This window comes from Vulpes lagopus, chromosome 10 (assembly GCF_018345385.1).
Source record: "Vulpes lagopus strain Blue_001 chromosome 10, ASM1834538v1, whole genome shotgun sequence".
Taxonomy (NCBI): Eukaryota; Metazoa; Chordata; class Mammalia; order Carnivora; family Canidae; genus Vulpes; species Vulpes lagopus.
In genome coordinates, this window is record NC_054833.1 from 3,349,394 (window position 1) to 3,364,988 (window position 15,595).

Sequence of the window (15,595 nt, forward strand, 5' to 3'; positions counted from 1 at the left end):
GCCCCGCCCCGGCCGGCTCTCCCACGGCGCAGCCACGCCTATCGCCCTCCGCCGGCTGAGCGCGCTTCCGGCGAGGCGGGCGAGGCGGGCGAGGCGGGCGCGGCGGGTGCGCCTGCGCCTGCGCAGAGCCGCGCGCGGGCCGTCCTGCCCCGCTGAGGGGCGTGGTGGGCCCGCGGCGAGCGGATGGAGCGGCCCGGCGACCTGGAGGGCGAGCCCGAGGTGAAGAAGCGGCGGCTTCTGTGTGTGGCGTTTACCTCGGTGGCGCGGTGCGACGCCGCCGTGGCTCAGTGCTACCTGTCCGAGAACGACTGGGAGATGGACGTAGGTTTCGCTGCCCTCGCCCTCCTGCGTACCTCGGCCCGGGGGCGCCCGGGTCTCACCGCTGCCTGTGTTTTCCAGAGAGCGCTGGACTCCTACTTCGAGGCTCCGGTGCCGGAGAGCGCCGCGGAGAGCGCCGCGGAGAGCCGCCCGGAGAGCCGCCCGGAGAGCCGCCCGGAGAGCCGCCCGGAGAGCGCCGCGGAGAGCCGCCCGGAGAGCCGCCCGGAGAGCCGCCCGGAGAGCCGCCCGGAGAGCCGCCCGGAGAGCCGCCCGGAGAGCGCCGCGGAGAGCCGCCCGGAGAGCCGCCCGGAGAGCGCCGCGGAGAGCCGCCCGGAGAGCGCGGCGGGGCCGCAGCCCTGGTGAGGGGGCGGGCGGGGGGCGCGCGCGGGGCCGGGGGCTTCCCCCCTCTACCCTGCAGTCCGGGACGGAAAACTGACGCGCAGAGGGAGGCTGCGAGCGCTTGGGCGTGGACGGGGGCGGCAGAGTCGGCTGCGGACCGGCAACTTGGAAGGCTCCTGGCTTCCCGCGCCGTTCGCTTACTCTCTCCCGCCGGCCCACCCGAATGCTCGTTTCGCGGTCAAGTGCACAGCTGCCTCCCCACCCCCGGCTGTGCTGCTCCCAGCGGCCAGATGCCGTACATCTGCGGCTTGTCGGCTGCCCATCTCTCCCACCCAGGAAGTTAGGGGGTATCAGACTTTGGCTTTCTCCCGTGGGCGTCTTCTGCTGTCTGGCATGCTTCGTAAAGATACTTATTGATGCGGGAAATGGTTGGGGTTTGGAGCCCATGGTCAAGAAGGAGTTCTTGAGACATCTTCGGTGCAGAAAGGTAGTTTCATTAAAGCACAGGGACAGGACCCGCGGGCAGGAAGAGCTGCACGGGGGTCCTGAGGAGTGGCCCATTACGTACTTTCAAGTTGAGAGGGGTTTACGGAGAGCGTTAAGTTTTTAAGGAATTTTGGAAGCAAGGTTCCCAGGACCTTGAGGGGACTGGCTATTGTTGGGAGAAAGTCATTTATGACTTATATAGGTGGTGGGTGATATGCTTGGGGGGAGGGGGATGATTGCCAATATGTATCTTTAAAAAAAAAAAGGTTTTATTTGTTTATGCATGAGAGACACAGAGAGAGAGGCAGAGACACAGGCAGAGGGAGAAGCAGGCTCCATGCAGGGAGCCCGATGTGGGACTCAATACCAGGATCCCGGGATCACACCTGAGCGGAAGACAGTCACTCTACGGTTGAGCCACTCAGGTGCTTGCCAAGAGGTGTCTTGAGAGGTTTAGAGATAAAGGAAGTTTCCAAAGGAATTCTAGAGGATGGTCACTCTGTTTTAAGGACTTGTTGGTGGGCTGCAGTTTGTAAGGAAATTAATTTTTCTTTTGTCTTTGTGCCCCACATCATTTATTACCTCTGTCTAGAACCTTTTCTTCCACTCTTTCCATGCTAAGTAGTATTTATCTTAAGGGCCAGCTTAGACATGACTTATCTCCAAGAAGCTTTCCCTGGTCTCTCAAGTGTGGGTGGGTTTTCCCTCATAGGTAATCTTTTAGCATCCTGCATGATCCCAGTCATAGTAACTTAGTTTATAATATACCTACTGTTTAATATTTTGTCTCCCACCACACTCCCACTAAATGGGTAATTTAGTGAAATCAACATCTGTTTTGTATATTGTTAATTTCCCAAAGTCTGGTATGAATTTTGGCATGTAATAAGCTCTCAATAAATGTATATAAAGTTCTCCCAGATACATGAGCAGCCTGTAGAGTTAACTATTCATAGTGAAGACACTTTTCTTCCTATGATCTTTTCAGCTGCACCAGTAAGAAGATCGTTTCATTAGACTCCTTTCCCTATCTGCCTAGAATTTCCCCCCATTTCTAGTGATAGAACTCTGCCTCCTTGTAATACTCACCTAACTCAAACTGGTCAGTCACATCCTCTCTCCTGGGACTTGGAGATTAGGTTGAAGAGAGTTCAGTCTGAATCTTCCCTGTGGAGCTGGAACTGTAACGTGTTAACCTAGTACTTGTGGGAGAAAGCTGACAGTGCTGCTCTGCAGAGGGAGAATGAACCAGGGAAGTTGAGTCAGATGGAGAGAAAGCCTTGATTGCTCTTCCTCAGGGTTAGCTGTGTTCCCATACCTGCCTGTGACATGTTTCTGTTTCCTTCCAAATTCCTCTGTTTTGCTAAATTGTTACCAGCAAGGAAATTGGAACAGAGGCTCTTGACCTCAGGGTGGTGAGTTCAACCCCTTACCATGCTGAGTGTGGAACCTACTTAAAAAAATAAATAAATAAAAGTATGTGCTGGGGTTGCCTGGCTGACTCAGTCACTAGAGCATGCAACTTTTGATCTTGGGGTTGTAAGTTCAAACTCCATGTTGGGTGTAGTAGAACCTACTTAAAAATAAAATCTTAAAAAACAAAAGAAAGAAAAGAAAAAAAGAAATTGGAACAGAAAAGTTAGATTCCCTGAAATAGTTCCACAGAAAAAATGTAGTTGATTAATGGCAGAACATTGGACCATTAGGAGTCTCCTACTATAGAATCAAAAACTGGGACATTACGGGCACAATTGGCAAAATTTGAATAGATCTTAAAATTATATAATGTATCAGTGATAACTTTCTGACATCCAGTCATGCTGGTTATATATATAAGCCTGTCCTTGTCTGTAGGAAATACATACAAACATTTCAGAATAAAAAAAGCCAAGCAAGTAAATGTTAGTAAGTGAAACGTTAACTTTTTTCTTTCTTTCTTTTTTTTTTTTTTTTTACTGTTTTTCGTGTTTTACTGAAAGTCACATTATTTCAAAATAAATTAAAATAATAAGTTAACTAGATTTGTGGTCACTTTACAGTGTATGCAAATACTAAATCATGTGTGCCTGAAATGAATATAAAGTTCTAAATACAAAAATCTATTTCTGAGATTTATGTATGGTATATAACTGCTTAACAGTCACCTTTTAATAATGGTTTGTCTCTCCACTCAAATATCTGTGCCTTGGTGGGGCCGGTGTGCGGTGGTGTCAGGACCCTACGCTGGATCTTGTGTATGTGGCCTCCAGCAGGGTAGTCAGACTTCTTATGTGACATCTCAGGAGAGAACATTCCAAAAGATTGAGATAAAAGCTGCAAAGTTTCTTATGACCAAGCCTCAGAAGTCCCAGGGTTTCCTTATTTCTTATTCCACCCTTATTCTGTTGGTTAAGCAAGTCATTAAGGTCCAGATCCAGGGGGAGAGGTTTTGGACTTCCATCTTTCAATGAGAGGACTAATGAAGAATTTGCAGCTGTTATTCACATGAGATCTTATTTCATGTATTTCATACATTTCATAGATGATTTAAAATGAATCCAAATTTGGACATCTTAATACTACATGGTCTAATTTTGGATCATAGTTTACACAATCATTTTAGTAACACGTGTCACTGAGGCATATTGAGTTGGTTCTAACTATATAAGTGAGCAAACATTTGGGTAACACAGTAAGAATCTGTTTTTCCTTAGTTGTATGACTTCTCCTCTATAGGGAGATACTCTTAGGGTTCTTTTAAAATTCATTTGTAAAATGAAGGCTATAAGTAGTTAGAAAATAATTTAAAATTAATCAGTTCATAGATGATTTGCAGAGCTGTGTTTCATTGTGATTTTGCCAGTGTTGACTTAACGAATGAAGAGACAACTGATTCCGTTAGTTCTAAAACCAGTACGTCTGAAGGGATTCAGCAAGAAGATGGCAGCATGTTCTCTTTCATTACCTGGAATGTTGATGGATTGGATCTAAACAATCTGCAAGAGAGGGCTCGAGGAGTGTGTTCCTACTTAACTTTGTAAGTATTATTAACTTAGGTTCAATGATAACATGATTAACATGGCTTACCTATCTACAAAGAGGGTAACGGTCAAGGTTATGGGCTTTGGAACCTGATCTGAGTTCAAAATCTAGCTCTCAGAATGACATGTAAAAGAATGGAGAGTGCCTCTGAGAGCAGAAGTGTGGATAGAGGTGGGGAAGGAACACTTAAGTTTTTGTTAGAAGCCTCTAGCACTGTTTTACCTAAAAACTTCGTAATTATTGCTTCCTGAAAATAAGATTACCAAAACGATCTGTATCTGTTACACACTGGCTCTGTGACCTTCTGTAATCCCTTGTGTGAACCACTGCAGTTCTCTGCAGCTTATTTTCTTCATCATGGACAACTGTTTCACAAGGATGCATAACTTGTAAAGCATCTAATGGAGACTAGGACCCTTGTAGGCTCTCAATATACTGATTTCTGCTGCCACTGATTCCAGTCTTTTCACTTTAAAGTGTTATGATGTATGTTTTTTCTTATTTAATTTGATCTTTACGGTATTTGTTAAATGGCACAGGTCGGGATCCCTGGGTGGCGCAGCGGTTTGGCGCCTGCCTTTGGCCCAGGGCGCGATCCTGGAGATCCGGGATCGAATCCCACATCGGGCTCCCGGTGCATGGAGCCTGCTTCTCCCTCTGCCTGTGTCTCTGCCTCTCTCTCTCTCTCTCTCTGTGACTATCATAAATAAATAAAAATTTAAAAAAAAAATTTTTTTTAAATAAATGGCACAGGTCTTTCTCATTTTATAAAAAAGATCAGTATAAACATGGAATATTAGCGGGTTTTATGTTTCTTTTATGTTGTGGTATTTTGCTAATCTAGATGGCAGCATATGAAATAGTATGCCTGGTATTTATCATAAATTGATGTTTTGAATTAGGTACAGCCCAGATGTGGTATTTCTACAGGAAGTCATTCCCCCATATTGTAGCTACCTAAAGAAGAGAGCCTGTAGTTACGAGATTATTACAGGTAACGATTTTCCTGTTACTGTCTTTGTCTTTGAAAAACAGTCAAGGAAAGAGATAAACCAAGGTTAGCCTGTAGGAGAACACACAAGGAAAAGGAAAAATAAAAAAAGTTTGAGAAAAGCTAATCAGACACAGGATACTAGAAACACCGTAGGAAATATGTCATACAGCTTAATATATGTGAAGAGTGTTAGAAATGGATGGTGTTTCAGGAAAATATAAATTGCCAAAATTTGAGATCTGGAGTCGTTTTAATAAATTAACTTTATGAAAAAAAAACTGACTCCACTTATCACACTTAAATTTTTTAATAAATTAACTTTACCCAAAAAAAATTTTAATGTGATAATTGCATCTTGACTATACTTTTTCAAAAAGTCGTCTTTATTCCTTTTAACTGATTTTGGGTTTTTTTTCTAGCTTTTTGCCTTGAACAGTAATTTCACTTTACATCTATTTTGTTTTTCCTGAGTGCATTTAATGTTCCACACACTGGCTACATTCCATAATAGTTGGTTAAATCCCATGTTCTCTTTGACTTTCACTTTTATGTAGTATGTGATTTTAATTTTGATTTATTATTAAATTCACAGTTGCTAAGGAGAGGGTTCTCAGTCTCTTTCTGTCTTTGTGACACAACTTTCCTGCATTCTCTTGGGGATTCTTTTTGACTGTCTTCTGTTTTAACTTTCTTGTTTTCTGAATCCCATGCTTTTCCTTCTTGATTTACTTCCTCCTTTCATTGGGAGTTTTGTATTTGTTTGGTTTGTTTTTGTTGTTGTTTGTTTGTTTTTCATTTATTGTGCTGAACACATGGTAGGAACTTTCAAACTGGAGGATTGTGACGTTCAGTTCTGGAAAACTTTCCATCTCTCCTTTCCCCCTCCTCTGTCCCCCTCCTGCTCCCCCACCTTTGTACACACTGCCAGTTTCCTAGCCTGCCAGCCAGCCTCCTTGGCCCTCCCTCCCTTTCCCTTCCCTTGTTTCTCCCTTCTGCTCTGATAAACCACTTTCCACTTCTTCAGCTACTTTGTTCTCTGGAAAACAGTTGGAAACTTTTATTCACTGTCCATCTACTTCTGTTCTTTTTTCTTCTCCTTTTATACTTTTCTAAATTTTTTATTCATTTATTGTAATTTTTCTGTGTTTCTTGCACAATGAGAAGTAAATGCAGGTTAGTTTGGCTCAGTGTTATGTCTCATCTAATCTGTCAGAAATTTCTCAAATTTTCTTATTCAATACTGGCATCATTAACTGTTTTTGGCACTTATGTAAATTCTTTTTTATTTTTATATTCCTTTGATACATACAGCTACATTTTGGGAAGGGGCAGATAAATATAGGGACTCAGCCATCTTCACCTATTTTGAAATAATAGTTTACTTGGAAGATTCAGATGCATCTAAGTATCTGTACCTGTTATAAAACCTTCAATAGGGGAACTTGTGATAAACGGCAAATACTCTTGACTTCTCAGCCTAAATTCTTTTCCACAAACATTTGAAGGTCATGAAGAGGGATATTTCACAGCTATAATGTTGAAGAAATCGAGAGTGAAATTTAAAAGCCAAGAGATTATCCCTTTTCCAAATACAAAAATGATGAGAAACCTTTTGTGTGTGTATGTAAGTAATTTTTAAAATTTGACTTTTTTTTTTTTTTTTAAGAATGAGTTGTTTCTTACAGTTTCATTGTGGTATCTTTTTTTTTTTTTAATTACTGTTAGAGAAAATTTTGTCTCTTCTACATTTCTTTTAAATAGTCGTAAAGAACATTGTAAATTAAGCTTTTACACAAATTTCAAATACAAATTTGTAAACGTAAAATCCTGATTAGGTATTTTCCTAAGAATGTTTAAGAATTTACTAACAGTTAACATTTGCTTCCTAAAGTGTTTTTTTCCTTACCTAAATGCATTGTATGTGGTAGGTACTGTGTTATACTCTGTGAGACTTATAAGAATGAATCAAAAGATCTTACTGTCATAGTTTATAGAGTAGCAAGGGAGAGATTGTAGTATAAAATAACTAAAATAAAGGAAAGGCATAAATGCCACTGGAGGAAGTATAATGATGTGCAATGGAAGTTTAGAGATAACTTTTAGCTAGATTTGTTTTTGTTTTTTTTTTTAATTGAGGTATAATTGACACAACAGTATATACTTTTAGGAATACAGTGCAATGATTGGATGTTTGTATATGTTGCTAAATGATCATCACAGTAAGTCCAGTTAGCTGTTGCCATACACAGTTACGCCTTTTCTTATTAGCTAGGTGTTCAGTGGAAGTTTCATGAGAGAATTTGTATTTGCATTAAGCACTGAAAAATACGTAAGATGTAAGCATTAAGAACAGTCCAGGTTAAAAAAAAAAAACAAAACAGTCCAGATGGCAGAACCACCATGGCAGAACCACCATAACAAACTTTTGCAGTATTGCAGGGTATGTGTGTGTGTGGTGTGTGTGTGTGTGTGTGTATGTATGTATTTATGTGTGTATATATGTATATAAATGAGAAAGGATATATTTAAGTATAAAGGAGCATTCTGTTCATTTGGGTAGAGGGCATGAAAAAGGGTAAAAAGAAGTTGGTAAAGTAGGTTGGATCCAGATTATAGAAGGTCATGAATGCCCAATGTGAAAGAATTTGTATTGATTCTGCAGGCAATTTGTTTAAATAATAAACAGATCCTGCATTGTTTGTATCTTAACTCCAAATAATAAATGATTCTCATTCATTCAATTGACCTTTTTTGAGTACCTATGTGCCAGGCCCTTGGTAATAACAGAAAATAAAAGAACCATCTCTGCTTTCAAATGACTCGTGACTGTGTAGGAGAGAAATAATTATGCCGTAATTCAGTGTAGGGAACTTTAAAAATAGTCTTTCCAGTACGCTATAGGAATATAGAGGAGGGTGCCACTGATTGTCTGAGGATATTGGGGAAGGCCTTAGACTGGAGGTGATGTTTGAGGTAGGTCTTGATGTATTAGTGGGTGCTTGCTAAGTAGTTTTCTTTGGGAGCAGGATTAGCACATTACACATTGACCTAGAAATGTGAGCACAGTGCTGAGTAATATAGTTTTGTTTTGTTAAATATATACCAGTCAATTAAATAATTAGTTGATTCTGTTATCAATTGTCAACCTTAGTGGTCAGTGAATGTTAATAACTATAATTATCTGTCCTGTTGCAGGCAAGTATATCAGGAAATGAACTTTGCCTTATGACTTCTCATTTGGAGAGCACCAGAGGGCATGCCAAGGAACGAATGAATCAGTTAAAAATGGTTCTAAAGAAAATGCAAGAGGCTCCAGAGTCAGCTACAGTTATATTTGCAGGAGATACAAATTTAAGGGATCACGAAGTGAGTGGCAAAGTCAGTTCTGTGCTTGTGGGCAGATTATTGCTGTGGAAACTAACTTTCTTTTGACCAAAGCTATTATAATGTGTAAGCGACCTTAATGGTAAATACTGTCCTGTGGTCTGTGCCTGGCACTGGGGAAGCGGAAGCAGGAGGAGGAAGACAGAAATATTGGGGGAAGACAAATATTGCACCTGACACAGACAACGCCAAACAATATTTGTTGATTAAGAAGAGTACAGAGAAAACAAAGAGTTTAGAAAAAATTTAAATTTATTTGCAGTATCTTGAGTTGCAAGGTAAGAACAGACGAAAGATTTGGCCGTCACAGTTGTCCCTACTTCTCTTCTAAGTTTTCTTTTTTCAACTTTTTTTTTACCCCCTTTTCCTGGTACTACCATCTCCAGGACTGAAACAGTCTCTTTCCCCGTAATTCATTTGAGAGATGTTGGAATTTTTCAGGACCTCTGTAGACTTAGATCATATTAAGTGGAAGCTGGCCTTGCCTTTTTCCCCAATCTGGCTGAACTCATATCAGATTAGAAGTGAATCGAAATGTTTGTTTCACTGCTATAAGCTGCAGGAGTAGAGGAAGAAATGAAATGAGAAACAAAAGCATATCAGGACTTCTGAAGTGAAGGCAATATCCTAAATAAAATAGAGCTCTGCTTCTCTTTGTGATTTGTGTCCTTGTACACAGATTACTTTTTTAAAAAGTCAGACTATTTGTACTGTTTACAAATCAGTGACTTTATGGTAGCTGTTTTGTGGTACTTGGTTGCCTAACTGATCTGCTTACAAGAAAAATCCTGTTTTGCAACAAATGGCATTGGGAAAACTTGATATCCACATGCCAAAAAAAACCAAAATTGTATCCTTACTTTATACCCTACACAAAAGTTTATTCAAAAGGAATCAATGACCTACAAGTAAGAGTTAAAAAAAAACTATAAAACTCTTAGACGAAAACAAGGAGGAAAAGCTTCATGACGTTGGATCTGGCAATGATTTCTTGCCAAATTTCTGACATTAAAAGCACAGACAACAAAAGTAAACAAGATAAGATAAACTTTATCACAATGAAAACCTTTTGTGCATCAAGGGACATGATCACAGAATAAAAAGGTAGCCCATGGAATGAAAAAAATATTTGCAAATCCTATAGATGACAGGTGAATGATAATATAATTAATATAATATTGATGTTATATGAAGAATTTCTACAATAAGGAACCTGATTTTAAAAAGAGCAAAAGACTTAAATAGACATTTTTCCAAAGAAGATAAACAAATGGCCAATAAGTATGAGAGAAGATGCTTGGTGTCAATAGTCATTAGAGAAGTATAAATCAAAGCCATCATTAAGTATTACTTTACCTCTGTTATATCCATTAGCATGAGTATTATCAAAAAACCAGAAAATAAGTGTTGGTAAGGATTTGGATAAGAACCCTTATGCAGTGCTGATGGGAATATCAAATAGTATAGGTGCCATGGAAAATGGTGTGGTGATTCTCTAAAACTTAAAATAATTTCCATATGTTCCATACGGCCCAACAATTCCACTTCTGGGTGTATACCCCAAACAAAGAAAAACAGGGTCTTGAAGAGGTATCTGTACACCTGTAGTTCATAGCATTATTCACAATAGCTAAAACATGGAAGCAACCAAAGTGACCGTTGACAGATGAATGGATAAACAAAATGTGTATACATGTAATGGAATATCATTCAGCTTTAAAAAGAAAGGAAGTACAGTGTGATATAATATGGATGAACCCTGGACATTACGCTAAGTGAAATAAACCAGTTACAAAAGGACAGATATTTTACAAGTCCTCCTATGAGTTTCTTAAAGTAGTCAGATTCATACAGATATTCATACAGATATTGTTGCGGTTACCAGCGGCTGGGGGAGGTTGGAATGGGTGGTTAGGATTTGTTTGGTACAGAATTTCAGTATGGGAAAATGAAAAGGTTCTACAGATGGGATGGTGGTAATGGTTGCACAGTTATGTGGATGTACTTAGTGTCATAAAACTACACATAAATGTGGTAAGTATTACAGTATGTGTACAGGCATACAGAAGTATTGTGGGTTCAGTTCCAGTTCCACAATAGATATCGTAATAAAGCAAGTCAAACAAATTTTTTTGTTTCCTGTTGGATATAAAATTATGTTTATACTGCTGGAGTCTATTAAGCATGCACTGGCATTATATCCAAAAAAACCATGTATATGTCTTAATTAAAAAATACTTTAACATAAGGGCACCTGGGTGGCTCACTTGGTTAAGCATCTGCTTTCAGTTCAGGTCATAACCTGTAGGTCCTGGGATCTGAGCCCTCAGTCAGGCTCCCAGCTCAGCAAGGAGTCTGCTTCTCCCTCTGCCTCTCCCCTGCTTGTGCTCTGTCTCTCTCTCTCTCTCAAATGAATAAATTAAAAATCTTTTAAAAAAACAGCTTTATTGCTAAAAATGCTAACCATCGTCTGAGTTTTCAGCCAGTCATAATCTTTTTTGATAGTAGAGGGACGTTTTCCCATGAATCATGAATGTTCTGAATGGCATCTAGAATGTCAAATTCCTTCCAGAAGACTTTCAATTGATTTTGCTTAGATCTATCAGAGAAATCACTATAGCAGCTCTAGTATTATGAAATGTACTTATTAAATCATAAGACTTGAATGTGGAAATGACTTCTTACTCCATGGGCTACAGAATGGATGCTATGTCAGCAGGCACGAAGACAACATTAATTTCATTCTCCACCTGCACCAGCTCTTGGGTGACCAGGTGCATTGTCAATGAGCAATAACATTTTGAAAGGAGTTTTGTTTGTTTCTTTTCTGAGTAGTAGGGGGTCTCAACAGTGGTCCTAAATGTTCAGTCAACCATGTTGTGAGCAGATGTGCCATCATCTGGGCTTTGATTTTCCATGTGTAGAACATAGTAATTCTTTTTTTATTTTATTTTATTTTTTAAGATTTTATTTATTTATTTATGAGAGACACAGAAAGAGAGGCAGAGACACAGGCAGAGGGAGAAGCAGGCTCCATGCAAGGAGCCTGATGTGGGACTCGATCCTGGGACTCCAGGATCATGCCCTGGGCTGAGGCAGGCGCTCAACCGCTGAGCCACCCAGGCGTCCCTGTAATTCTTTTTTATTCTTAAGTTTTTTTATTTTAATTCCAGTGTAGTGATGTACAGTGTTAAGTTTCAGTTGTATAATACAGTGATTCAACAATTCCATACAGATTTAGCATTATTCTTATGGGCCCTAGGATTTTTGGAATGATGAATAAGCATTGGCTTCACAAGTTAACAGCTATATTAACCCCTAACAAGAGAGCTTTAGAGCTTTGAAGCTCTAAAGCCAGGCACTGACATCTCTAGCTATAGAAATCTTAGATGGCATCTTCCAGTAGAAGGCTGTTTCATTCGCATTGAAAATCTGTTTTTTAATGCAGCCACCTTTGTGAACTATCTCAGCTAGATCTTCCAGATAACTTGCTGCAGCTTCTACATCAGCACCTGCTGCTTCACCTGCGCTTTTACCTTATGGAGATGGCTTCTTTCCTTCAATCTCTGCCGGTTTTAAGCTTTTTCTTTTGCAGCTTCCTCACCCCTCTCAGCCTTCTTAGAATTGAGTTAGGGCCTTGTTCTGGATGAGGCTTTGGCCTAAGGGAATGTTGTGGCTGGTGTGATCTATCTAGGCCACTCAAACTGGCACTTTTCACTTCCTTCAAGAACTTTTCTTTGCATTCACAGTTTGGCTAACTTGCTTAGGGCAAGAAGCCTACCATTTGGCCTACCTTGGCTTGAGATACACATCCTTCTCTAAGCTTAGTCATTTCTAGCTTTTGATTTCAAGTGGGAGACAAATGATTCTTCCTTTCACTTGAAGACTTAGAGCCTATTGTAGGGTGATTAATTAGCCTAATTTCAATATTGTGTCTCAGGGAATGGGGAGACCTAAGTAGAAGGAAGAGGGAAAGGCTGGTCCAAGGAGTAGTCAGAACACACGTTTAATAAGTTCACTCTCTTAAATGGGCAGAGTTCATGGTGCCCTAAAACAATTACAGTAATAACATCAAAGATCCTGATCACAGATCACTGCAACCAAATAATAATAAAGTTTGAAATGTAAGGATTACCAAAATGTGACACGAGGTGAGCAAATGCTGTTGGAAGAACTGTACTAACATAACAGACTTGCTCAATGCAGCATTGCCAGAAACCAACTTGTAAAAAACCAATGTCTGAAGTGCAATAAAAGGAGGTATGCCTGTATTTAGCACAATAAAATGTTTTTAAAATCTTGGACTGTGAAGAGGGAGAAGGAAGATTTGATAGTAAATTTCAAATGAAACTGTGAAGGCAGTTGACCTTATTGGGGGATCATAATAAATGGTATATGTCTACATTTATAGACCAAGAGTTTTGCCTACTTTTCACTTGTGTACGTTTTTCAAAAACTAATAGCAATAACAGAGGCTGTGGGTTTTCAGCCTTCTAAGTTTTATCTGCTACCCAGAGTAAGGAATCTATGACAGAATAGAAAGGGCAAATTCCAGACCTCTCTGGCTATCTAGTTATTTTCATATTACCTACTTAGTACTGTACAGCAAGGTGCTATCTATAATATATTCAATATTAATACATCATCTTGCATTGGTGCATTAATTTGTGATATTCTGATTTGAGATGTTGCACTTAGATGTAATAGTGAAACCCTTTTTAGTTCAGGAGCAAAAGGGCTGAATCTTAAAGAGTTTTCTTTTTCTTTTCAGGTCACCAAATGTGGTGGTTTACCCAGCAACATTTTGGATGTCTGGGAGTTCTTAGGCAAACCTAAGCATTGCCAGTATACATGGGATACACAAATGAACTCTAATCTTGGAATATCTGCTACTTGTAAACTTCGTTTTGATCGAATATTTTTCAGGACAGCAGCAGAAAGTGGCCATATTGTTCCCCAAAGTTTGGACCTCCTTGGGTTGGAAAAACTGGACTGCGGTAGATTTCCTAGTGATCACTGGGGGCTTCTGTGCAACTTAGATGTAATCTTGTGAAATGCTTTTCAGATAAGAGTTGTATGTCTTCCGAGTAAATTTTATTCTGGATTTTTGCAAATATAATTTCTACCTGTCTGGAAAGGTAAGTTTATTATGGAGGAATTAATATACTACATCATTGTAAAAAAAGAAAACAGTACTGTGATTTTATTTTGTGATTGTGACCTCAAATTTCAGAACTAAATATTGATGTTCATTGAAACGAAAGGATAATTGCTGTTCAGAATATGAGACTTCCTCATAAAAGGCCACCAAGATCATCAGAGCCACCAGCTGGTTCTCGAGCAGGGCCACAGAAATGCTAGCCTTTATGTTTTATTTTTAAAATCAGGTACCAAATAGTTTCTTTTTTTTTTTTTCTTTTTTTTTCCAAATAGTTTCTATTTTAAGTAAATCTTTAAAAATAAAAATAAGAGGTTATTGTTTGTGGGGGATAGATCTTCTAGTTATATTTTACAAATATGGATAATCTTAAATAAAAAAGCCATGATTATATGCATTTAAGTAGATGACAACTGTCCTATTCAGACTTTATTTTTGTCAGCTAACGGTGCATAATTGGTAAGCTATAAATGAAATCTTATGATTTGAAATTCCTTATTTTTTTAAAATTCATGTTTGTCAACATGTCACTGTTCATGTTGCCAACAGAGGCAAATTGGGCTTGATATAAAGTTGGTGATATAGCTGCGTTGGGCTTCTTTCCTAAGGGAGAAATAAATGTTTAAAGAGGAATAGCTTTTTAATTTTACTTCTTATAAAATTGAATTATTTTCACAGGAGAGGGATAAGGAGCACTTTTAAATGTGCTTTAAAGAAACTTTTTCCCCCTTAAAAGAAATGTACTTTAAATAAATAATTTTACTTGTTTATGGTTTGTTTAGTATGCTTTTGTGCCCATGATGGGATTTTTTTTTACCTGCTTTCTGTTTCTGGTTCCACTGCTGCTACTCACCTTTGTGTGGAAAAAAACAGCTTCTCTGAAGCTTCTCATCCCACAGAACTACCAAGCACACATTGATGTCCTCAGTATAAAAAAAGGAAAGCCAGTGGGAATAATTAGAATGAGAAGTCACAGAGCCTCATTTTCATCAGAGGTGTCAAAATTAACAACTAAACACCTAAAAAAAGACAAGCCAAACTTATATATATTTCCTTTGTAGTGACAATGGAAAGGAGATTTATATGTTACTTATTTAATCATTTCAAATGAGAATGCTAATATTTAGCCTACATTATGGAGGCAACAGCTCATTTACATAGGAAAAAGTATATTTTTGGCATAAATTGCTTATTCATGTGGAAGAACAATTATTGCAAGAACCATACCTTATGTCACACAACAGAAAAATTTAGATGAGTGAAAGGCTAATTATAAAAATAAAATCTATAGTAATGTGTATTAGATTAAATAATTAAATTGTTTGAAAACCTTGAAAGGAGCGTCATTTATATGACTGCATTCAGGTGAAGTTTTCCATTTACTGTTTATAGTGACAAAATCTAAGAAATCAGTTTTAACTGATGTGAACAGGAACAATTAGTCACGTTTTAAAAAAAACTATTTTTAGGGATCCCTGGGTGGCGCAGCGGTTTAGCGCCTGCCTTTGGCCCAGGGCGCGATCCTGGAGACCCGGGATCGAATCCCATGTCGGGCTCCCGGTGCATGGAGCCTGCTTCTCCCTCTGCCTGTGTCTCTGCTTCTCTCTCTCTCACTGTGTGCCTATCATAAATAAATAAAATTTAAAAAAAAAAAATAAAAATAAAAAAAATTAAAAAATAAAAAAAACTATTTTTAAATAATCTCTACACCCAATATGGGGCTTGATCTCACAATCCTGAGACTGACTGATCCAGCCAGGCACCCCACAAAGTTAATTATATTTTTTTTAAGTTGGCTCCACGCTGGGTGTGGAGCCCCATGAGTAGCTTGAACTCCCAACCCTGAGATTGAGACCTGAGCTGAGATCAACAAGAGTGGGACTACCCAGGTGCCC

The 15,595-nt window shown here is 39.3% G+C and overlaps 1 protein-coding gene across 1 annotated transcript; it reads left to right on the forward strand.

Moving 5' to 3' along the window:
* Nucleotides 1-74: 74 nt before the first annotated feature.
* Nucleotides 75-14,468, forward strand: TDP2 (tyrosyl-DNA phosphodiesterase 2). Its single transcript, XM_041769913.1, has 8 exons — nucleotides 75-321; nucleotides 400-493; nucleotides 566-677; nucleotides 3,986-4,159; nucleotides 5,067-5,158; nucleotides 6,664-6,782; nucleotides 8,354-8,524; nucleotides 13,314-14,468. Exons 1-8 carry the CDS (start codon nucleotides 184-186, stop codon nucleotides 13,593-13,595), a joined length of 1,182 nt encoding a protein of 393 aa, XP_041625847.1. The 5' UTR covers nucleotides 75-183; the 3' UTR covers nucleotides 13,596-14,468.
* Nucleotides 14,469-15,595: the final 1,127 nt, after the last annotated feature.